The sequence below is a fragment of the Macaca fascicularis genome, chromosome 7, assembly GCF_037993035.2.
Source record: "Macaca fascicularis isolate 582-1 chromosome 7, T2T-MFA8v1.1".
In the NCBI taxonomy this organism is placed as follows: domain Eukaryota; kingdom Metazoa; phylum Chordata; class Mammalia; order Primates; family Cercopithecidae; genus Macaca; species Macaca fascicularis.
Genome location: NC_088381.1, coordinates 118996121 through 119022309, shown reverse-complemented (window position 1 = coordinate 119022309; position 26189 = coordinate 118996121). Strand labels below are relative to the sequence as shown.

At 40.4% G+C, this 26189-nt stretch overlaps 1 protein-coding gene across 18 annotated transcripts in view; it reads left to right on the top strand.

The window, feature by feature from the left end:
• The first annotated feature begins 6649 nt into the window (after nt 1–6649).
• The window catches only part of TRIM9 (tripartite motif containing 9), a 118475-nt gene continuing 98935 nt past the window's right edge, over nt 6650–26189 (top strand). For all 18 annotated transcript variants that reach the window (XM_073997387.1, XM_045396403.2, XM_073997385.1 and 15 more), the window contains exon 1: nt 6650–7645. In XM_073997387.1, the coding sequence (XP_073853488.1) occupies nt 6824–7645 (822 nt within the window). In that variant the 5' untranslated portion in view covers nt 6650–6823. The remainder of the gene's footprint in view (nt 7646–26189) is intronic.

The following is a 26189-nucleotide window of genomic DNA, read 5'->3' as shown; positions in this document are numbered from 1 at the left end:
TGTGTATCTTTCCATTTATATGTATCTTTTCATTTTTTGAATATAGTATATCTTTTCACTTATTGAGGTCATCTTTAATTTATCTCTGGAATGTTTTATAGTTTTCAGTGCCGCGATCTTGCACATATTTTGTGGAGTTGATTTTCTTAATGTAAATGGTACAGTTTTTAATATCAACTGCTCAATGTGCATGGTTAGTACATAGAGATACAGTTGAGTTTTGTACATTCAATGAGTTATCTTCATTCTGGCTGAAGGGAATATGAATAATTCCTGGTTCTGTGTGTACTCTTAGAATTGTTTGTATTACAATTCCAATAAGTGCTCTTTCCTCAGAAGTTGTTACTGTCCAATCTGGTGGAGGTTCACCCTATACATGCACATATTGTGTTCAGTCAAAAGTCCAAGCAAACCCTCACACAGATATCTGAAACTCTATCTCTTCACTCTCTGCAAATTCTAGTTCTTTTGGCCTTCCCAAAATTCTCTGTCTCTTCAACTAGGGCAGACTGGTGAGCTTCATTTGGGTTCCTCTTCTGTGTTCCAAAGTCTGGAAATTGTCATCTGGTAGAAATCCTGGCTGAAGGTAGGGCTCATCTCTGTGTTGCCTTCTCCAAGGAATTAAAGTCCTACACGTCCTGCCAGTGTCTGACAATGGTTGTTTCTTATAGTTATTCCTGCTTTTTAGTCATTGATGGAAGGAAGATTACTCCCATATGGACAAAAGAGGAAATTCTTCCCCTTTAATTTTTCATGTAATAAATTCTGTTGATAGTTTTCCTGACACTCAACTATATTTGCAGTCCTAGGAAAAGCCCTACTTGGTCATAGTTTGTTAATCTTTTTATACAAATCTGAAATTTATTTGCCAACATCCTATTTAGCACTTTTACATCTAACACTTAGTTTTTGGGCCATAGTTTTTGATTTATTGTGTTCTCTATTAACTATATGATCATGTTTTGTTATTAAAGTTATGATGACTTCATCAAGTAGACTGGGAAATAGTACATATTTTTCTTTAGTTTTGATTATTTCAATACCATTAAAGTTGCTTGTTTTAAAAAAATTAACTAGAACTCATCAGTGCAACCATCCTCTCCTTTTTAATGATAAATCTGAAATTATCTTTCACATCCCTTTTATGGAGGTTGGTCTATTCAATCTTTCTACTTTGAGGGATTAATTCAATTAATATAATTTTGCCAGAAAGTATCCCTTTCCTTTAGGTTTTAAAAACTGTCGTAGAGTTTCACAGAATATTTTCCCAATGTGTGTTAATTTGCAAGTTCTATTTTACTTTCCATGGAATAAATAGTTATATTCCTTTCCCAGGCCTCATAATACATGTAATGTTTTAATATTATGTGAGAAAAAAGGATACCAAGTAATCCCTCCAACAGAAACATTTTATTCCCCACCTTTCCTTTCTCATTTCTTCTTTCTCCCCAGAATCAGGTCCTTAGGATGCTTTCAGGTCACCACTCACTCACTCCTAACCCATTCTGAGGACTCTGTTAAGATTTATTTGTTATTTAAAAGTCTTCTCAAGTATTTTTCTCAGATGGAATGTGAGAGTGCTCTATTCTTTAAATTCTTGCAAATATTCTTCTTTGACCAGACAAGCAAATGATCTTTTGGCAGGCTATAAAATATTGAAGCTGTGCTATGGTTTGACTGTGTCCCCCGAAGTTCATGTGTTAGAAACTTGATCCCCAGTGAGAAGGTGTCAGGGGTTGGGGCCTTTAAGAAGTGTTCAGGTCAGGCCGGGCGCGGTGGCTCAAGCCTGTAATCCCAGCACTTTGGGAGGCCGAGACGGGCGAATCACGAGTTCAGGAGATCGAGACCATCCTGGCTAACACGGTGAAACCCCGTCTCTACTAAAATACAAAAAAAATTAGCCGGGCGAGGTGGCGGGCGCCTGTACTCCCAGCTACTCGGGAGGCTGAGACAGGAGAATGGCGTGAACCCGGGAGGCGGGGCTTGCAGTGAGCTGAGATCCGGCCACTGCACTCCAGCCTGGGCAACAGAGCCAGACTCTGTCTCAAAAAAAAAAAAAAAAAAAAAAAAAAAAGAAGTGTTCAGGTCACAGGGGTGCCACCCACATGGGCAGGTTAATGCCATTACCATGGGAACAGGTTTCTTATCGCGGGAGTGGGTTTCTTATAAAAGGACAAGTTCAGCCCCCTCTTGCCCTCTCATCTTGCCCTCTCTCTGCCCTTCCACCATGGGATGATGCAACAAGAAGGCCCTCACCAGATGCCACTGTCTTGATCTGGGCCTTCCCAGCCTCCAGAACCATGAACCAATATATTTCTGTTCCTTATAAATTATCCAGTCTGTGGTATTCTGTTACAGCAACAAAAATGGACTATGACAGGGTGACTTCTTTTACTTTTAGTAGGCTGTAGAATTTGTTTCACATTATTTTCACCTGTAAGGTTGTAGAAAGAAGTCCAATGCCAATCTGATTATTTTTCCTTTACAATTAAGCTGTTCTTTCTGTGTGGGAGCTTATAAAATGATCTTTTTTTTTTTTTTCCCTTCTGAGTTAAGAATTGTGTCCGTATATAATGGGGTCTTTTTTCATGAGTGTCATCTATAATTCTAAAATCCTTTCAATCTGTAATTTTATATCTTTTTTTGGTTCAGGGAAATGTTTTCCAACTATGATTTTTTCCTCTACCTGTGTTATTTCCTCATTCTGAGATTCCTGTTATTCACAAGTTAGGTCTTCTGGATTTATCCTCCAGCTCTCTTACCTCCATATAGAATTCATTAAATCTTCATTTTCTCTGATTCTCCAGTCTACCCTTCCCAAAGCATCAGTAATATATTACTTACAATAAGAAATACTACAGAATTTGAATATGGCCATCTTCCAGTAGTACTAAATGGGAAAAAGCTCATAATTCACTATAATAATCACATAATTAAAATTACCAAAGAATATCAACAATAAATAAATATATGTTATTAAAGAATAGTACAAAATTACAAGTATAAAATTTAATATTAATGGACTAAATGGGGTAAATTATTACATAAAAAGAAGTTTCTTCAGAATTTCTATTGAGAATAGAAACATCACATTTATCACTTTTCAAGTGATGCACTTTTACAAACCACATGCAGCAAGACCCTTATTCAAATATGTTAATAAAATATGTGTACATACATGTCAGATAATCTTAAAATGTTAGAGCCTAAGATCAGCTCCTTTCCCCTGATTTACCGCCACCCCCTCCCCCCCACAACTAAGGATAGACTGCTCTAGGACAGAATGTGGAAAGAAAAACCTTTCTTCTCTGAGTTCATTCTTTAGACTCACAGAGACTGTTTTGTTAATAATCAAGTATTGTAGTCAAAAGCAAATAGGAAAGCAACTCAATTTTTCATTGAAAAACATTTATCAAAAAAAGAAAAACATTTATCTGTTTTAAAAAATGCAAAAGCTATTACTGCATTTTAAATGTAATTGCTCTCATTGCTAAAGAACATAATTTGGGTGAATAGGAAGTTTCAGAGGATAATTAGGCACTTTACACAAAAGAGAACATCTGCAGTCATCCCAGGAATGATGAAATTACAGGGTTATCAATCCTTGTGCTTCAGGGCATGGACTCATCACCAGCTGGAAGACAGAAGATATTCCCTCAATGGTATATTTCTATAATATTATCAATTACATTTCAATTTTTATTCCCCTTTAAACAAGTCATTGGGATGCTATAAAGCACATTATGGCCAAATAGTGCAACATGAGGGTAAAATCTTCAAAGGCCTTCAAAAATATTTTAAAGAAATGAATTCAAGAAAAATAGTAAACTTTTGGCCGGGCGTGGTGGCTCACACCTGTAATCTCAGCACTTCAGGAAGCTGAGACAGGTGGATCATTTGAGGTCAGGAGTTTGAGACCAGCCTGGCCAACATAGCGAAACTCTGTCTCTACTAAAAAAACAATACAAAAATTAGTCAGGCATGGTGGTGCACACCTGTAGTCCCAGCTACTCGGGAGGCTGAGGCACGAGAAACGCTTAAACCTGGGAGATGGAGGTTGCAGTGGGACGAGATTGTGCCACTGCACTCCAACCTGGGGAACAGAGCAAGACTCCAATCTCAACGAAAAAAAAAAAAAAAGAGGAAAAAAAGTAAACTTTCAGGGAAGGTAAGCAGACTATCATAGAAGTTAACAAAGAGCATTTTGTGTACTTATCACATTCAGAGCTTGAAGAGAGTAGAACTCAGCACTTGTTGAATGAATGAATGAACAAAGGAACAAACTTATATGTGCCTGGGTTCCAATCCCAGCCTCACCATATTTGACCTTGAGTACTTAACTGTCTTTGTGTATCCTCAGTTTATTTATCTGTAAAATGGGAATAATTGTGCCTATCTCTTCTTGTAATTATAGGGATTTAACCAAGTAATGTATACAAATAAATAAACCCCCTGTTTGGAACAGGGTGAACTCTCAACAAATGAGTCATTTTAAGAGCTCTCCTAAGATTGACTGATTTAGCTAATTCCTAACCAAACAGATCTAATAAAATCATCTCAAGCGACTTCATAATAGACCAAATCTTACTATATTGACTATATTATAAATCTGTGTTGTTCTTTTTGTGAACCCAACACTGCATTACACCATGAGACATCCTCTAAGATTCTCCTTTACTTTGAACTAAGCATAAACTTTCTGCTAATAAGATATCTTAGATGATATACTATCATAAGCAGAGTTCAAACTCATACGAAGTGTAACAGCTGCTCACCTTGCTGGTCCAGGGTATTGTGATTTGTGGTCAAATGCATACAAAAGCCATAAAAGGACACTCCTTTCTAATATTTTCTCAATAATTAATTTTCATTACAATTCAATTAAATTATACTATATTAAATTAAGTATAAGTAATTTATCTTGGGACCTATAAATTAAGTGTATCCTACAAGTGCAGCTAATGTCCCAACCATACCTGAAGAAATTTTATCTGTGTCTGTAAACAGAGTACATATACCTTTGGATGCTCTGGTCTCCACTAGTTGAAAGCCAGCTTAAAAATAAATCATATCACATGTATGATTAACATGGCTTTAAATAACAATGGGGACTTTATTCCCCCACACAATGATCCTACTGTTCTCATTGCAGCTAAAGATGTCGAAAAGATAACCTAGTTTATGGGACAATTTCTACAAGGGCAGTGTTATAAAATGTCCATTTTTTTTTTCTGGACAATAAAGTACTTTTAAATTATCAACATAGCTGCATATAATGAAGTTATCTCGTCTGGAAGGTGGAAAATTGGAACATTTCTAGAACTTGCAAAGAGTTTTTGTCCTTTACTTCATGAATCACTCAGCAAAAGCCAGCTATGTACTATTTCAAATGTTACTACCTCAGAATGTCACTTGACTCAAAGATTTTCCTTTCCTTTTCTTCTTCCTCCCTCCCTTTCTTCCCTTCCTTCCGCCTTTCCTTTTTCCCCTCTCTTCCTTCCTCCCTCCCTCCCTCCTTTTACAGGAACTAACACTAGAACCACTGCCTCACCACGCCCCTCATTGGAGGAAACAGAAAGGCACACCATGCTGTAAGCTATGGCAGATGCTCAGGGCACGTGGGGTTGAATAATGCTGTTTGGAGTCAAACACTGAGACTCCGCAGCCACACAGTGATTCATTTACAGAGCTTTACTAAACTACGGGCACTCAGAAATAGACAAACTATTCTTGCCTCAATAAAACCAAAGGCCTTGCGGGCCTCGTGAAAGCTCAAGCCAGGTGCTTTGGGAGGCCGGGAGGAGGAAGAGAGATCCGTGGAAGGAAGCACGTTCACACCATGTCACTGAGGCCTCCGGGCCGAGGTATAATTTAAAGCATGAAACGAAGGGGTCATAGATTCTGACTAATGCTGACCATTTCCATCGGTTACCCAGCTGAATCTTATGGCGACACTAGGAAATCGACTTTATACATGCTCTTTAGGAAACGAGGGACGCAGGATGAAAGAAGTCAAGAGTGTCGCCAGGGCTTGCACCAGCGCCGTCAGACTCCCGGGATGGGGGAGCTCCAGGGCACGGAGTCAGCGGATTTACTGAGAGGGAGAAAAGCCCCACTGCCGTGCAGAAGCCTAGGCCCGGGTGAGGCGCCTGCGAAGGCTGCCAACAGCGGAAGAGAAGGGGCGTCCGCCGTGTTGCGCAGCATGCGCCCGCGGTAGGTGGGCGCGGAGCTCAGAGCTGGGAGCCAAACGCAAACGCTGGCGAGAAGCCCCAGCCCCCTCCGCCAGCCCACTCGCTGCGGGGAGGGGTTTCTCACGCCCTCAGCTCCTGGGAGACTGCACCGGAGGTCGGAAGGAAGCGGAGCGAGGATGAGTCATCCCGCCTAATTCCTCCTTCCCGGTCCCCCTAGCCTCCGCACGCCGGCCCCCTCCAGAGATCATGCAACCGCGAGCGAAGACTCCCCTATATTCAGACTCTACCGAACCCCCTGCGGCCTGCGGAGACGAGGAGACGGACGGGTCTCCTGGCCAATGAGAGCTTCGATCTCGTGCCCGCCGCCCAATGGGCCGCGGCTCATGGGCCGGGGCGGGACTAGGAGGGCAGGAGGGGGCGGTCCGGGCTGGCGCGCGGCGCGGCGGCTCCGCTGCAGCGACTCACAGAGCTAGCGCCTCTCCGGGTGTCCTCGCCAGCACTGCGCGGGAAGGCGCCACCACCACCGCCGCCGCCGCCGCTGGCCAGGGTGCTGGACAAGACGGGCCCGTCGACCACCTAGCCAGCTCAGGCACCCGCTGCAGCTGTCGCTGCCTCCTCCCAGACCGGTCCCCATGGAGGAGATGGAAGAGGAGTTGAAATGCCCGGTGTGCGGCTCCTTCTATCGGGAGCCCATCATCCTGCCCTGCTCTCACAATTTGTGCCAGGCGTGCGCCCGCAACATCCTGGTGCAGACCCCGGAGTCTGAGTCCCCCCAGAGTCGTCGGGCCTCGGGCTCCGGGGTCTCCGACTATGACTATCTCGACCTGGACAAGATGAGCCTATACAGCGAGGCGGACAGCGGCTATGGCTCCTACGGGGGTTTCGCCAGCGCCCCCACTACCCCGTGCCAGAAGTCCCCCAACGGCGTCCGCGTGTTTCCCCCGGCTATGCCGCCACCGGCCACCCACCTGTCACCGGCACTGGCCCCGGTGCCCCGCAACTCCTGTATCACCTGCCCCCAGTGTCACCGCAGCCTCATCCTGGATGACCGGGGGCTCCGCGGCTTCCCCAAGAATCGCGTACTGGAAGGGGTAATTGACCGCTACCAGCAGAGCAAAGCTGCGGCCCTCAAGTGCCAGCTCTGTGAGAAGGCGCCCAAGGAGGCCACCGTCATGTGCGAACAGTGCGATGTCTTCTACTGCGATCCGTGCCGCCTGCGCTGCCACCCGCCCCGGGGGCCCCTAGCCAAGCACCGCCTGGTGCCCCCGGCCCAGGGTCGTGTGAGCCGGAGGCTGAGCCCGCGCAAGGTCTCCACCTGCACAGACCACGAGCTGGAGAACCACAGCATGTACTGCGTGCAGTGCAAGATGCCCGTGTGCTACCAGTGCTTGGAGGAGGGCAAACACTCCAGCCACGAAGTCAAGGCTCTGGGGGCCATGTGGAAACTACATAAGGTGAGTCCTGAGAAAAACCCACTCCTAACTCGCTGCGTCTTCCATCATCCGGTTTTGCAGCAGACGGTCCCCGTCTCTTGCGCACAGCGCATCCCAGTGGGGGCGCAATGCAGGTGCCTTCGATGTTTACCTCCCCGGTCTGGTGCATTGCAGGAGGCACGGGGGAATCTTAACCGGCGCACGGGGGACTTGAATGCCCCCACAGAGTTGTTGCGGGGATGTCTTAGAGCGGGTCTCTCGGGGCGCGCTGCCTGCGAGCGGGACGCAGGACGCCCCCTCTCCACGGCTGGTCTGTAGCCAGTGGCCGCGGCCAGTGTGTTGGAAAGCACTGCGTAGCTGGGTAGAGCCGCGCTAGTGCCCGGGGCCGCTAGGCACGCTCGAGGGCAGGGCGGGCTGCGAACCCCCGGGGAGGGACTGGAGTGGGGGCGGTGAGGTCGCGCGGACGGCGGGAGTCTGTCGCTGCTGGATAGGCAGACCTGGTGAGGCACGGCGGAGGGTAGGGGAGACGCCGCGGGCGGAATACTAATGAGCCCGGCTGTGGGCCAGACCTGGCTCTGGAGCTGGAGAGAACGCGGGGTCCTGGTGCCACGTGCTCAAAAGACAGACTGGAGAGGGCAGCCAGCGGTCGCCATGGCAACGCGACGTGCAGACTTGGTCCGGAACCCTTCTGGAGTTGGGACCTGGGACTAGAGTGTAAGGACCGGAATTTGCGAAGTCGCGGCCTGGAAGCCAAGGTGCATCTCCTAGGGAAACCTCCTCCTCCCAACTACACGCACACCCACTTCTCCAGAATTCAACCTCTTTCCTCTCAGTAGTTATATGTGCAAATATGTGCAAACTTTGGGACACCTGTTACCAGATTTATCTTTCCAGTCTCTTTTAATGATATTTCCACATGGCTAGACACTAAGAGGCTTTAGCAACATGTTAGGTCGTGCCACTCCTCTGCTCAAAACTCTCCAATTGTTCCTAGGCTTCTCAGCCTGTCCTTGGAATGGTCTATGAGGACCTACATGACCTCTTTTCCATTTTGGCCCCCTCGACCTCATTGCCTCCCACTTACTCCCTCTGCTGTAGCCACACTGCTTCTTGCTGTTCCTCAAGTGACACCAGGCACCTCCCCACCCCAGGGCCCTTGCATTTAGTGTTCATTCAGCCTGAAGCTCTCTTCCCCAGTTACCTGACATCCGAATGAGTCACTTACTTGCATCCTTCAGCTCTTTGCTCAGGTATCATCTTTACAGCACCACCTACCCAGACACCCGCTAGTTCCCTCTCAGCTTTGGTTTCCTCAGTAGTATTTATCCTTGTGTGGCATGCTATATATTTTAATTATGTTATTTTTGTATTTATCTATTGCTCCCTGTACACACACAGGCATAAACAAAATAAGCCTCATGAGGAAGATTCTTATAATATGCCCACACTGCTTAGAAGGAAGGGAACCACTCTTGAAGAGATGTGTATGAATTTGCTTTTCATTTTTTTAGATGACCCATTTAGTTGGAGCTGTGGAGTGCAGGGCAGGGATTCAGGATGATTGGAAGGAGCTTTTCTTTACATCACTGAGTTGCATACCCAAGGATGAGACAGAGTAGTGAAGATGGTGCCCAGGCCTCATCTGTGGCCTCACTCAGTCTCCCAGAATACCTTGGAGACTAGAAAGGGTAGCTTTTGCAAGTTGCCAACCCTGGAGTTAAGGCTGGAACATTGATATTTTGTTTACAGCAAGGAAAAAAGTCATTAATTTTCAGCAATCAGTGAAAGTTTTCTCAACTCCTTAACCCAGTTGAATGTGATCCATGTTTATAGTCATTCTATTCTCACATATAACCTATTAAATCATATTAGTACTGATGGAGATTTCATTTAGCACAAATTGAAGCCTAACTGGGCACACACCACTATTTTCAGAACAGTTGAATTTAAATTTTTGAAAATGACATTTAATTTTGAAAGTTTTCAAAACTTGAGTTCGCAGCCAGTTTTTTATTCATATTTTGATTTCACTTTTAAACTGCTAATTATAGTCCCTGTTAAATTGCCCTACAAAGTATCCTTGGAACTAAAAAACTAATCACTCTGGAAAAAGAATTTAGAGTCACAAGCTAATTAGGATGGGTAAACCACAACATTATTATTTTTTTATGATGAGCCTATCCTTGATCTATTAAGACCAAAAGAAACCTTTAAATTTTTGTCAAGCCCCTTGTCAATTTGAAATGTTAAATCATTTGTTTTATTGGCAATAGAAATTATGAGTAGACAGACACTGGTGCTGCCTGAGTTGAAATTTAGATATCTACCTACCGAAAAAGAATGTTAAAACCCTTGAGACATGACGTAAGTAGGCTAGAAGACCATTTATTCTCTGATCTTTTGCACATTCTTTCCAAAACAGTAAGTACACATAATTTTTGTTCAGTCAATATGAGGATTACTAAACTGCCAAGAAAAAAATAAGACAGAAGGATGACATATTTTAACATTCACTTGTCATCTGTTAGATGAACAACAAACATTACTCCTCCACCTTATTTACTTAATAAGGAAGTTAATGTGTTAGCAGCCAGTTTTCTCATATAGTTTATGTTTTAGTTAATGGTACTTCTATCTCCACAAAAACTCATGGTTCAGAATTTCTATGCCCTGCAAGAATAGGACAGCAAAGAATTATACTAACTATACTAATAGGACAGCAAAGAATTATACTAACTATACTAATAGGACAGCAAAGAATTATACTAACTGCCCAAAGTTGGGCAGTTAGTTATCAACACAGGTTATTACTAGACCTGAAAAGTTTTCATTCATATTCTATCATATTAGTCATTTCTACTGATAACGCAAGTCCTGCAGAGAAGTATTTCCCACAGGCGTAAATCATCATCTTACACACTCAAGATACAGTAAAATGGCTGAAGTTTATTTTTAAAGTGGTATTAAAAACATCTGGTTGAAATTCACTAGTTTTCAACTGGCCAGATTAAAATGTTTTTCAGATATTTGTGGCCTTCAAAAATCCATGAAAAATAATAACACATGAATAATAATAATAATACTGGTCTTATAAGTCAAATATTTGGTAGCAGTTTTTATTTAGTATCAGTACTTGCTATATTCCTTTATTCAACTTAACTCATTAAAAGAATTATAACACCAAAAAAGTGATTTTGTAGATACTTTAAAATGGACAATTGAAACCACTACTATTACTTTGTGATTTTAAGGAGTTCACCTACGTAAATCCTGATATTATCCTTGAATTCCTGGTGTTTCAATAGTCAGTGAATCAGGGCTGGGTGCAGTGGATCACGCCTGTAATCCCAGCACTTTGGGAGGCTGAGGCAGACAGATCTCTTGAGGCCAGGAGTTTAAGACCAGCCTGGCCAGCATGTTGAGACCCCATCTCTACTGAAAATACAAAAATTAACTGGGCGTGGTGGCGCATGCCTGTAGTCCTAGCTACCTGGGTGGCTGAGGCAGGAGAATTGCTTGAACCTGGGAGGCAGAGGTTGCAGTGAGACGAGATCTCACCACTGCTCTCTAGCCTAGGTGACAGAGTGAGACTGTCTCAAAATAAAAAAAAAGAAGTCACTGAATCAGTAATATAATTGTAATGATCCTTTTGTGTTCATGCTATGGAGCAAAGATTTTCTTTTCCTTTCTATTCTAAACACTATTCATTCTTAATCTTGTCTCAGATGTTATTTTTCTCTTACCTTTGTTTTTATAAATGAAAATGTGCAATTTAAATAGTATTTTAAAATAAACTGTCAGTTAATATGTCTTCAATTCCAAAATATTCTGGAAAAAAATATCTGCTTAGCTTTATGGTGGCATCTCATTACAGATTTATGTAGCAAAATGTGTTATATAATGCCACTAAAATGATATTCAGTTAACTCTATGTCAGCAGTAAACACAGTATAGTCTATATATTCCTGTGGTAAATGTAACAGGCAGCATATGTTCATGTTTTTACATTTCTTTTGTACAATTAGAACATTCTGTGTGCCATGTAAACATTTTTACAGATATTAAGGAAAATGTTACAGAGAAGACAGTTACTCCTTTTTGTACCTAGGCATAATGGAAATAACTACATAACAGGAGATCCAGATTTGAGAACCGATGCTGCCACTTACTTGCAGGAAACTTCTTACAAGTGTCATCACCTGTCCGTACTTCCCACCTACAAAGATGTAAGGGAGTTAAAACTATATTTGTGAAAGGATTTTGATAAGGTAATTTAAATGTTTATAATTTACTATTTCAGTTCAACACAACCATAAACTATTCATGTAAAACAGAAGTCAGTGTCTCACCAGTCAACAATTTCTGCGTAAAAATCTCATCCCCCAACTTGGGGTGCTTTTCTGGATCCTTTCAGAGCATAGGGTACAGTCCAAAGCTGCTCTGAAAGGTGGCCTAAAAGAGTGAGCCTCTTCCTCATGGGTCCAGAGAGAATATTCAGTTGAATTAAGCTCGAGAAATAAGAATACTATACAAAGATTTATATATTAAACAAAAGTATTCTGTTTCTCTATAAGAAAGCTAGAATAGCTGTTAAGGCTTAGTTTTTTTCATATTCTCCAATAAAGATATTGTTACCAGTTTAAAGTAGCAGAAATTGTTTCTCCTGTATATGCCATGAAAAGATGCTATTAATTGGAATTTCAGGTCAAATCACAGTTTGCATAAAGTAAGAGACAATTATCACAGCCATCTGTTCTTGTGTAATGAGAATAATGTACAGGGAACATTTGTCCTTACCATCAGTATAATACATTGCACTTTCCTCACCTAAACAAGTTGATGGACTTTTCAAAGTGTATATATGCATACAACTTAACTTTGGCATAGAGAAGGATAGAAGAACCTATTACAAGATAAATGTTTAAGAAACCAAATAGTTATAAATAAATATCATTTGTTTATCAGTTTTATCAGGCATTATTCATTGAAAGGATCAGAAACCCACTTAAGTGATCTCAGAGGATTTCATGGGAACTGAAATAAAATCAACTCACAAGAAGAATGGAACTATAAAGCTAGAAACTAAGTTCACTCTCTGTATCAGTCAGGTTGGACTATGCTCCAGTCACAAATCTTTGAATCTCAGTTAATTATAACAGCATCTAATTTCTTACTTATTCATGTTAGTGTCCACTGAGAGTCTTTTTTTTTTTTTTTTGCTTTAGCTTGTTTGTGTTGGTTTCCTGCCACTTGCAACCAAGAAGTCCTGACTTATAAAAGCATATGAATTAACACATGTAAATACTTTATTTGAAGATTCTAATTTTTATTCATCCTAGATATTGTCTTTAGAATATTTTGCTTAGAAGGCTGCATTCTGATGCCATAAATACAAATAGAGGGGCAGTTTTTGATTTAATGAAGCAGAAATCATATCATATTCAATGCTATCTACCCATTCATCACTGGGTAGCTTTTATTAGCCGTTTGGTTGTTTTCTTCAGCCATTTTTATTGTGAGGTTGTTCACAAAGAGGCCGAAGAGAATTTTTTTTTAACCAACTTGAAATTACTCCATGTATGTAGTGATGACACTTTTTTTTTTTTTTTTTTTTTGAGACGGAGTCTCGCTCTGTCGCCCAGGCTGGAGTGCAGTGGCGCGATCTCGGCTCACTGCAAGCTCCGCCTCCCGGGTTCCCGCCATTCTCCTGCCTCAGCCTCCTGAGTAGCTGGGACTACAGGCGCCCGCCACCGCGCCCGGCTAATTTTTTGTATTTTTAGTAGAGACGGGGTTTCACTGTGGTCTCGATCTCCTGACCTTGTGATGACACTTTTAAGAACGTTAGGCCAGACCAGAAGGTTCTGAAATCGAACTTCTGCCAATAATTGATTTGTTTGTTTTCAAAGGCAAGAAAACTTCTGAAGATATGTATGAGCACTCCACGATTCTTTTTGTTTTATCTATACTCTAGGTCAGCATTTCTCAAACTCTGCTTCCACAAATTTTCCATAGTTAAATAAGTTTGAGATTCTCCATTCTGAATAGGCTGCTGGTAGTTCACATTGTACATTGTATCAATACACCTATATATACACATCCTGCAGCAAACAAAGCCACTTGATTCAATGTAGCATTTTTCCAAATTTGCCCAACTTTGGAAACTCCCTTAGAGTGCCACACAAGTTTGGAGTTATTAGTGAATAAGTTAGTAAGTAATTGTTATTCATTTTTTGTCTATGTAGATTAGAATACCTAAAACTATGTCTGCAGCAAACCTATCCTCACATCTTAAATCTTGCTTTAATTCTTAAAGCAAATGTTAAAAGTTCAATTTATTTTATTTTTTAAACATTGAAAGTCAAAGGGGTAAAAATAATTAACATAAGTTTTGTAGTATTTATATGTATGACTGGAATACATGTTGTCCCCCTTTTTATTGTAAATGACAAAAAATGATTTTAGGCATGAGGAATATTAATGTAATATAATAAAAAAATCACTTCATTCTACTTTAGACTGCTTTTAGGTCTTGTATACACGATACCAAATGACTGGTCTAATTGAGTGGTAGATAAAAATAGATTGTTTTAAAGATACTTTTGATAAGCAGAAAAAGACAATATTAAAAGCTTAAAACTTTAATATTGCTCTGGGGACAACATAGCATAACAACTTATGAAGGTAAGTGCTTGTTTAATACATTCCAGGTTTTGCTAATATTTTTGTATTGACATTTGGGGTCAATTTTTAACCTTAGAACAAGAGTTATCTATAGAATGGCCACCACAGTGTATCTACACTATCAGAGACCATCTAGGTTTTGTTAAGCAGCATATCTAATTCAGCCCAAAGGACATCTCAAAGCCAAAATCATTCCCCTGTGCTGTTCTCACAACCCTAAACTGGGCCTCTATCCTAAACTGAGAACTAACTCCAAGTGAGATTACCCAAGAAAACCCAAGCAAAATATATTTAACAGCAGGTTTTCTTTTTTTCTAACTGCATCTGTGTCAGGGAAATTGACATCATTTCACTTTTGTTTGGCCCTGGTTTTGCCTTCTTTTTAAACTATCCAGGCCTAAAGTGCAGCATGTTGGCCATGGGTCTAGTCACAGTCCCATCTGCCCGCTTAGCTACCTTCTCCTTGACACCCTCTGACCTTCTCCATAGAGCCCCTCCCTTCCTGTCCACTAGGCTTGCCCTCCCCCAGTTTCTTAGACCAGACCTTCAGATCACCAGACCAACTAACCTGGCCACACCCAGTTGAGATGAGTCAGCTTCCACAGCTGACCAGACCAGCCTGCCAATGAGGAATCTGATGCTGCTACCCCACCCACCAGAATTACACCTGCACCAGCAATGCCCGCCACCTCCCCCCACCCCAGCTGTGTTTAATTGCAGACATTCTTTTTATTAAATAACTGTAGAGAGGGAGTTTTCTTCATTTTGGCTGATTCAGTTTAAGCTGAAAAAGCAATAAAACTTTTTTTGAGTGTCTAGTCATGAATAAATAAACATCATTTACTCCCCCTCCCCGCCAATCTTCAACACACCTGTCTCAAGAAACTCATCCACTCCCTGGTTTCAATTCCTGTTTGTACCTGATTATCCAAAACAGATCTGTTCATCTCAATCCGCTTCCTCTTCACAGTTTGGTCCCAGACTCTTTTCCCAGCCCTATCACCTGTTCTCCTCAGCCTCCTCCATAGCGCCCATAGCTATGCTGTAACCCTGAGCATCCTGCCACTCTATTATAACTGCTCCTGTGAGAAATCTTCCACTGAGCCCTAATAACTCAATGCCATAGACTGTTTCTTATCTACCTTCTTTCACTCTGTTTCTGTACTTAGTAGAAGTTAGATAAACGTTGGTTCAATGAAGAAAATAATCAGTAGAGGAAGACTAATAACTAGCAATGTAACCCGGTATTTCAAATTTCTCAAATTAGCCTGACAGTAATCATTAAATTTTAAATCCTATATTTTATACTTTTTGCTAAAATGTACTGGGCACTTACTACATGCCAGGCACTGCTCTAAGATTTTTACAGCATTTTCTCATTTAGTCTTCATAATCCACACATCTTCCTGTGAGAAAACTGGGACACAGGAAGATTATGAAGTCACACCCACTGTAATTGGCAGGGTCAGGGTTTGAATCCTGGCTGTCTGACTCTACAGCTCACATGTTTAACTGCTGTTCTGTTCACTTTCTGATAAGCCCAGGAAGTTTACCTATAAAGCACAGTTTTATGAACTTACAAAAACTTCAATGACATAACAGATAGCTGGACTCCTTCAGTTCTCGTGTATGAAAATTACTGAGAAATTGAGTCATTTTTCTCCTAATATTCCTTGTGACAAAATAAATTTAGAAAAGAAATTCTGGTGCAGAAGGAAAGAGGTGACAAGTATGTTGAATATTCCAGAGACCAGATCACCGGAGGTACAGGCCTAATTACCTTGTAGGGGGTTCATCCTGCCTGTCAGAACTAAGTAACAAGTAGGCAGTAAGATTCTACCAGCTTAGCCATGGAGCATTTTCCTTCTTCTAACAAAATAATGCATCTCAACATTTACAGACATAAAAAACCACAAACGAATAAGTAGATATTAATAATTACGACAAAAAAACTCATAAACTAATATGTAGATTTTCAAAATAAAAGTCCATAGGCATTAAGTATCTTTATTTCTACAGATCTAAACATTTATAAGTCCATTTTTGAAAACACAAAAATAAAACACAGTTTAAATCTGTAAGCAAGTATCTGTTTATTTTCAGTTTTTTCTTGTACCTTTCGCCTATGTGATTAAGAGAAAATATGCGTATTCCAGTTCAGAATAGAAAGCTGATGCAGCTTTCACCGTAAGTATAAAAAGGAATATGTGAACTAGAAAAGGATATTGTGTAAGAATGGAGTTAAACACTGCCAAATAAAATTGTTTTTCATAAGCCTTGCACAGAAGCAGAACTGTGTGTTTTATATTAACAGTTCTGATCAAAGAAGAAACTGTTCCTTTTAAAGAGCTGGCTTTGGAAATAGAAACATTGTTCTTTGGTGCGGGAATAGCCACCTTCTGTCAGGAGTACACATAGATGGTTAATTCTCATCCAACGCTGATTTATTCATGCGACGCTGACTTTCTAGCCGGGAAGCATCAGTTCAGCTTTATTGAGGTTTTTGCTCATCTCTTCTTACTCTTTGCTTGCAGCCTGCACTTTAAGAAGTAACTGTGTGGCACCAAATATTCATCACTCACTCCCATGGTCCAGGAGAGCCTGAGAGAATACACTGTTCTGGCCTGCACTCTCTGTCAGTCTAAGGCATTATTAGTCTCTGAACACAGCAGTTTGCAGAGAGGAGTAAATGGCAATATGGGGAATTAAACACTTTCTGTCTAGAGCAGGTCTTTATAACAGGCTTTGTGATTTTGTAGGGAGCAAATTCTTGGATGGTCAATTTTACACAGGCTCAACTGTAAGCCCAACTCATCCAAAGCCATATGACTCTATGACATAGTCTACCTCTTTTGATTGTCTGTACTTTAATTTCTTTTCATCAGTGCAAATACTCAACAGCTTATTTTACTACAGATATGTATAGTCCATTACATAGCACTGCTGATATTTATGCATTCATGAAGCACATCAATTCATAAAACTAATAAAATGGTATCACTTATGCTGTCCCATTATCTTGGAATAATGTTATCCCAAGAGCATTAGTCACATAAAATCATATGTAAAACTGGACATTCATCCAATCTAGTAAGTCTAACATGGCATAGATAAATCTATGGTGCTTTTAACAAACAGTTATTATTGATTTTATTGACCACCAGTCATCTGCCAAGACTTAGCAAGGAAATATGATAAACAGCTTTCAGCACATAATTAATGCAGTATGAAGCTGAATGATGTTTACACGCTACCTTGTGTCATCCGGTTACCTTCTGCCATTATGGAAGTGAATCTATCATGGATGGAACTAAAACATTATTCAGTATTAAATGGAATTTTCTCCACTTTTTACTTTAAGGATCAAGAAATATGGAATATAGAAACTTGTGTGAGCACTGAATTTCCAGACTGGCCTCACCAAGCTCAATAAGCAAGGATTCAAAAATGGCATATTTACACCTGAACTAGGACATGGATTTCTGGTTGCTCTGGTCACTACGTATTTTAAAAAGTGTGGAAAAGTTTGAATTGATAGTAAGCTGTTGCTATTTAGATATAAAGACTCTTACTAAAAGTGTTGGTATTAATTGTCAAATCAGTACATAAATATTTCACATATATTTTTAAATACTATCAAGCTAAAAAGAAAATGAATGCTTCTAGCATTTAGAATATCCTCAATTTTTGTTTACTTGCCATTCATTATTTGATGTGATATTAACACAACATTTTGAGATTGCTATTATTATTTTCAAGGGATTGATTGATGGCCTAGAATCATATAGCTTGACAAAGGCAGGGCTTGAACCTAGCCCCTGTTTAACTCTCAAGTCCATTGTACCACACTAAATACTATTTTGGTTAAAATGTATTTCAAAATGTCAGAAGTTCACATTTTTTGTTATTGAAGTCATAGCCATTAATCAAACATTTTGCATTGAACCCTAAAGCTCGCTGGCATCTCCACTTGGGTATGTTTCTCAACTCCCTCACATTCAGGATGCCCAGATCTGAATTCATCATCTCTCCCCATTTTGTAACTCAAAGATTTCCTTCTCCTACTTTTTGACTAGGAGTCAATGAATGCAAGCATCTTAACTCCACAGACGTGTGAAGAATGTTGCTGCAAAGTATTTTAAAACTAGAGATCTCGGCTGGGCATGGTACCTCACGCCTGTAATCGCAGTGCTTTGGGAGGCCGAGGCGGAAGAAGTTTGAGACCAGCCTGGGCAACATACTGAGACCTGGTCCGTAAAAAAAAATTTTTTTAATTAGCTGGGCATGGTGGCGCATGCCTGTAGTCCCAGCTACTGAGGATCCTCCTGAGGCAGGAGGATCACTTGAGCCCAGGAGTTCGAGATTACAGTGGGCCATGATTACACCAATGCACTGCAGCCTGAGTGACAAAGTGAGACCCTGTCTCTAGATAAATAAATAAATTAATTAATTAATTTAAAAAACTAAGGATTTCAAATAAACTGCATAAACCCCATACGTATTTCAAAACCTAGGTATTAGAAAACTAGACAAAGATTCACTTCATGAAGAAAAGTATCAAGTTCTAGTCTATCAAAGGAAGCAAGATGTAGGAATCTGTTATATTTCAAGTACGCAGTGGTCTAGGCACTAATCTAAGTAATTTCTGTGTGATAAGGGAGGGAATTCCCACAACTCTATGAGGTAAGAACCATTACTATTCTCATTTTACAGATGAGGAAACTGAGACTAAGAAACTAAGAAACCCAAAGTCACAGTTCCCAAGTGCCAAGACCAAGCTTTCCCCTTAAAGAGCCAGACTCCATATTCTGTGTCTTAACCACTATACCCACCATTACTGCACAGATGAGATGCTACATATAGGTTGGTCACACTCCTCCTGACAAAGTTGAGGTTGCTTGCTCTTATATGGGGACTACATGTCACTTTTTTTTTTTTTCCTGGAGATGTAACTCACATACCATAAAATTTACCTTTTTAAAGTGTGTAATTCAATAGTTTTTATTAGATTCATTCACAGAGTTGTGCAACCAGTACAGAATCTAATTCCAGAATATTTTTATCATCCCAAAAAGAAACCTCAACTATTAAGTCACCACTCAACCCCCACAACTCCTGGCAACCACTAGTGTACTTTCTGACTCTGTGGATTTGTATAATCAGGGTATTCCATATAAATGAAATCATAAAATATGTGGCCTTTTGCATCTGGCTTCTTTTACTTCACATAATGTTTTTAAAGTTCATCCACCTTGTAGCATGCCTCAGTACATCATTCTTTTTTATGACTAATTATCCTATAATAGTATCCTATTGTATTGGATATAGCACATTTTGTTTATCCATTCATCAGTTGATGGACATTTGGGTTACTTCCACTTTTTGGCTATTATTAATAATGCTACTATGAACATTCACATACAAGTTTTTTGTGTGGTCACGTTTTCAATTACCTTGACTATTGGGATATAGTAAAAAATATGTTTGGTCTTTGTCCTTGGTTCCTGGCTCAGAGCTCCTAAAACCCTTGGGATTTCCTGAGTTAGAAGTGTCTTTTGACCAGAGGTGATCAGGGTGGGCCCCCAGGTCGCTTCAGGATGGGGGCTGGTCACCGGGAAGCCCAAATGTGAACTCTTGCATTTCTCTAATGACTAATGATGTTGAGAATCTTTTGGTCACCGGAAAGACCAAATATGAGCTCTAGGGGTGGGAACTTTCAGCACCACCCATTGACCTCTGACCCCTAGGGCAGGGAGGGTGGCTGGAGATTGAGTTCTATAAAAACTCTTTAACAACAAGATTTGGAAAGTTTCCAGGTTAGACAACACGTGGAGGTGCTGGGAGAGTGGCACACAGAGAGGGTATGGAAGCGCAACCCTTCCCCCAGTACCTTACTCTATGCATCTCTACCATTTGGCTGTTCCTGAGTTGTATCCTCTGTGATGAACCAGTAAATATAAGCAAAGTGTTCTCCTGAGTTCTGTGAGTCATTGTAGTGAATTATCAAACCTGAGAAGGGGATGATCCAAGGTTGCAGTCAAGTCAGAAAGAAGTTCAGGTAGCCTGGGGACCCAGGACTTGCAACTGGAATCCGAAGTGAGGGCAATCCTGTGGGACTGATCCTTTAAAGCTGTGGAGTCTAACTCTGGTAGTTTGTGTCAGAATAGGATTGAATTGTAGGATGCCTACTGGTGTCAGAGAATTGGAGTCACTGAAGTACATACCTAGGAGTGGAATTGTTGAATTATACGCTAACTTCATGTTTAAAAATTTGAGGACCTGTCCAGCTGTTTTCCAAAGAAGCTGTACCATCTTACATCCCCACCAGCAGTGTATGAGTGTTCCAGTTTCTCCACATCCTCAGTAACACTTGTAATTGTCTGTCCTTTTTATTATATTCTAGTGGATATGAGGTGAAGTCTTGTGGTTTTGATTTGCATTTCTCTAATGACTAGTGATGTTGAGAATCTTTTCATGTGCTTATTGACTATTTTATGTCTTAACAGAAATGTCTATTTAAAGTCTTTGCTGTCATTTAATTGGGTTGTCTTTCTTTTATTGTTGAGTTATGAGAGTTCTTTATGCTGCATACTTATTCACTTTTAAAATGGAAGAGACATAGGTGTGAGCCTCTCAATTCTCAGACACTCACAGGAGGGAAAAAGCAGACATAGACCTGTGTGGGAGGAAATCTTATCAAGACTGGCCTGTGAGGACCTACTGCAAATTATTTGCATCATATCTCAAAATAAGCCAATTCTGAGACAGAACTTGGATAAAGGCCATCTAGATTGGCTTTAACAAACAGGAAACATGGAAAAGTCCAAAAGCAGGAGGAGGAAATCATTTCTTTATCAGGGTCCCTGGATATAGCAGCTGTTCCTCATCCTCCTTACCCAACTTCCACTTCTCCTGGCTTTGGAAATGGTGTCTACCTCAGTATAATATCATGAGGTTCTTGTGGTCTATGACTCTTGTTACTAAGGGTTACCATGGCAGTATTCCAAAAAGTCACTTCCAGGTGTCGAAAAAGTGAGTTCTTCCCCTAAATTTGAGAGTTATAAATGGATAGAACTGGGACACTGGATCTTGAATATCATTTACTCAACCCTCTTCAAAGTTAGAAAAATCCCAGAACATTAAATCACCCAAATGACACAGTACATATTGCCGAAAAATCTTTTTTTATTATTATTTACATTAAGAATTCTGAACATCCAAAGACCAATTTTTTAGTTGTTTCTCTGTGTGTGTACATGTCTGTCTGTGTGTGTGTGTGTGTTCAATGAAGCTCAATTGAAACACCTATTCTCCCTTTTGGGGACTCTTCCATGCCCTCAGATATGCATAATCACATTTTTTTCTATATTCCACATTACAACTATCAAAGTTTACATTGACTTTGTTTTCTCTCTTTAAGGGGACATTATATATGTCTATACTATTACATGAATTTTCCCTTATTATAAGTAATATATTCTCTTTTTTAACATTGGCTTTCAATAGACATTACCTTTGCCCCAAAGATCAATCTGTTGATAGAAGTTCCCACATGAGTCTAGAAAAGAAAAAAAAAATTGTTGATGTTAGGTTTTGCTGTGCCTCTCACATAGAAAACACATAGCAGTATGACTGTTCCCTTGGATTGGCTGTCTGGTTGGTTCCTGCCCTAGCAAAAAGCACAAAAGAAGTTTCTGGGATGAGGCAAAATTCTCCCCTCCCCATTCAGTGGCACTACTTGCTAGCTTTTTTGGCATCTTACCACTACCACTCTCCACTCTTTCCTTCTCCCTCCGTAGTCTCCTGTATATCTTCTAGTTTCTGCCTTCCTGTCTGCAAGCACGGCTTTGGTTCCAAGGTATGTGACTTCCCTCCTGGTCATCTCTATGGCTTGTTCTGACCATTGTGTACAGTCTTTTCATCTAGCTCTAAGTCGTTGACCACAAACTGAGGAAGTCTCTTTACCTAGCCCACCTGGTGTGTGCACCCTTTACTCCAGCCTGACATTGACTTGCCCAGCCCTGGCGTCTTTCCCAGTGAAGATCCCAGTGCTGATGGTTCCTTGAATTATACCTCATGTGTAGCAGCTTTAGGGCTGGCACTGATCCTAACAATAGATTATTGTAATGCACTTGCCCAATAACCTGTAATGTTAAAATAAGATTACAACATACACATCTGGGCTATATAAAAAATGCACTCACATAATTCTTTTTTTTTTGAAACATGCCGTAAAATGATTAAACTCTATGTAAACACAGAATCCATTGACATATAGCCAACATGGAAATGAAATAGGTCAGATACTTAGTAGAACCTGGAAGTTCTACTTACACTGAGGGCAGGAAGTAAAGAATAATTTATAAATTCCATCTGTAAAACAGGGAAGGAGTGAATTAGTAGGTCACAGATTATTATTCAATTTGGAGACTAGCCAAAGATTGGCTAATTATTCTCTTCTGAGTGGAGCCAAATAGTTCAATTATTATTACAGTTTCACTCTCTACAGTCGTCTATTCCCTTTTTTGAGAACAAAGTCATCAATTTTCCATTCACATTATTTAATTTGCATGTTATGATGGCTTTTGGATTAGTGCCTATTATTAAGTTTTCTGAAACTATATGTACAAAAGATTATTGTGAAAGCACCATCAAAAATTAAACGAGCATTTTTATTTTGTTTTACTTTAAAATAAATTGTATTGTGCATATTTGAGGTTTACAACATGATGTTATGGGATACAGATAGAAAAATGGTTACTATAGTAAAGCAGACTAACATATCTATCATCTCACATAGTTACTTTTTTGTGTGTGACAAGAGCAGTTAAAATCTACTTCTTTAACAAAAATCCCTAATACAATACAATATTATTAACTACAGTCCTCATGTTATACATTCGATCTCTAGGCCTGTTTATCCTATATATCTCCTCCTTTGAATTATCAGACCTACATCTCCCTCATTTTCTCCCCACTGTGGTAACCACTATTTTATTCTCTATCTCTGTATATTAGGCTTTTTTAGATTCCACATAAGTAATACTTTAAAATATCATACAATATCATTGTATGTTGTACAGTAAATATCATACAATATTTTTCTGTCTGTGTCTGGCTTACTTCACATAGCATAATTTCCTCATTTACTTAGCATAAGCCACGTTGTAGCAAGTGGCAGGATCTTCTTCTTTTTTAGGGCTGAATGGCATTCCATTGTGTATATATGTATTTATACATATATACATACCGTATTTTATCTGTTTGTCTGTTGGTGTACACTTAGGTTGTTTCCATATCTTGGCTATTGTGAATCCAAGAGTGTTTTTGGAGAAATTATTTAATTAGTATATCTGAAAAGATTTCTGTAAAATTTGTATAAATATTGGATTTGAAAATTAATTTCATTTAGTGTTTGTTCATATCTCATAATTTTCTTTAGGTATTAAATCATATTTATCAGTGGCACAATATACCCACTACATTCCTTCCTGTCCTACTGTTCTTTTATCTTCCCAGCCATGTTAACGAATTTAGAAGATCCGTATTTAGAGCTCCATCCTCACTGTAACTATCTCAAGGCCTGACATAGGCTGAGTGAGGCCCTTACTGTTGCTGATTCAAGTTCAGGATACTGGTGATTAGACCACTGGCTCATCTGATAAGACCATTGATAAGACCATGAGCTGTTCAGCAGCACGGAGCTTCAGGTTTACTTGGTTGCTCAATTGGGACATTGACACAGTGAGGGAGATTTCTAGTATGATTGCATATCCAAAATGCTTTTATATGCCCAGAAAGAAGAATGGATAATCATTACACAGATAATGGTGTGTGACTATTGTAATTCCATGATGCCTCTGAGACAAACTGGTTTTTATACTGTATTGAAACCAAAGTATGGAACAGCTGTTGCTGAAAGACTTCCTGTTTGAACTATGCTGTGAGATGTGATTTCATATCAGTGTCTTTTCCACCAGGAATGTTGATTTAACAGGGAGACTCATTGGAATTGGTTTAGGACAGCTGGGAGTGGTGACTCATGCCTGTAATCCCAGCACTTTGGAAGGCCAAGGTGGGCAGATCACATGAGGACAGGAGTTTGAGACCAGGATAGTCAACATGGCGAAACCCTGTCTCTACTAAATATACAAAATTTAGCCGGGCATGGTGGTGTGCACCTGTAATCCCAGCTACTCGGGGAGGCTGAGGCAGGAGAATTGCTTGAACCCAGGAGGCAGAGGTTGCAGTGAGCCAAGATTGCGACACTGCACTCCACCCTCGGCAACAGAGCAAGACTCTGTCTCAAAAAAAAAAAAAAAAAAAAAAGAATTGGAGGTGAGACTGAGGACCAGGACTAAAGTTTGACAGCTCATGATCACCTTACCTCAAACCTTAAAACACCCTATCTTGGCCACTGTGTCATCTGTGGGAAACATGAGGCTGCATCCTCCCAGCTCCTAAAAGCAGTTGAATATATATGCCATTACACTGTAGCCAAATCAGTGCTTGTTGGCTGACTGTAAAGGATGACAAGCATTTTGACACTGTACATAAGTTAGGAGAATTCAAGATGCACAGCAGAAATTCAAGTTAACAGACAATAAAATAGGAGGAACAGGAAATAGAATGAGCATGGCAGAGAGGGCTTAACCAGTCTCTATTAAGCTATTTATAGCGTGCGCTAAAATGAGAGTTGAAGCCAAAGGACTAGAGTGCGTCTGAAGAGGCCATCTCCTAATAAAACCGTAGTGGGGACTGCCCAAATGGCATTGGGCAGTGTATTGCTATAGGGTCAGGAAAACTAGATTCTGTTCCGGGGTCTACTGCTATTCAGGCAACACAATTGAGGGCTTAGGAATAGGGACCTGTATCTCGTAGGGGGACAGACGATGGTAAGCTGTGAACTTGGGTTAGTTGCTTGACCTCTCTGTGCTTTAATTTTCTCATCTGGAAAATTGAGATAATCAGACCATCCATCAAGGATTTTTGCAAGGATGAGAGGAATGATAGACACAAAGCCCTTAACACAGAGCCTGGCCAGAATAACCTCCTAATTAATGTGAGTTTTTGGCACATGTTAAATGGTACTAGCAATTTCTGACTAGACCCAGGGTGGTGATGAGGACTGGATGGCAGAATGAATGTGTGAGAAAGTCTTTTGTAGTAAACCCAAGTTTTTACTATGATTCTGTATCTATACAGATAGAAGGGGTACCTGAAGCATGGAGAGAGTAGCTGAAATGCTTATGGCTGCTTCCCCTCACATGTAGGTCCCTCCCCTGGGAACGAGGGAAAGTCAAGCAGCCAAAGACACAGTGCCTTTCACAGAGCAGGCAAAGATGAAGGAATGGAGGAAAGGAAGTCTGAGAGACAAAATCTCTAGCAAGGAGTTGACAGTCCCTTAGAGTCACCCCTCAACTTGAGGACCTATTATTCTTTGGAAAAGGGGGACCAGTACATTCTGAGAAAGAACCCAGGCTTTGGAGCCTGAAAACCTCAACTTCTTCCCCTTGAGTGTGTCTTTGGTCAGTTATTTATCCTGTCTGTACCTCGGTTTCCTCATCTGTGAAATAGGCAACACACCACCTCCTATAGTTATAGAGCAGAATCAATGAGATTGTCTTTGAAAAGTTGCCCAGCATTCACAGGTATTTAATAACAATAGCTTTTATTATTCAAAGGTCATTTAGTCATTTGTATTGGTGCTCCAGTACTCTTGTAGGTATTGGGAATACAGCAGTGGAAAAAAAAAATAATAAATAAAAATGTATTTAGTGAAACATTTGTTGAATTCCTGTGTTCTCTTACACAGAGAACCCACAACAGATTTTTTGCATTCAGTGGGTTTTACACCAAACAAAGGCAGAAGTTGGGTTAGTCA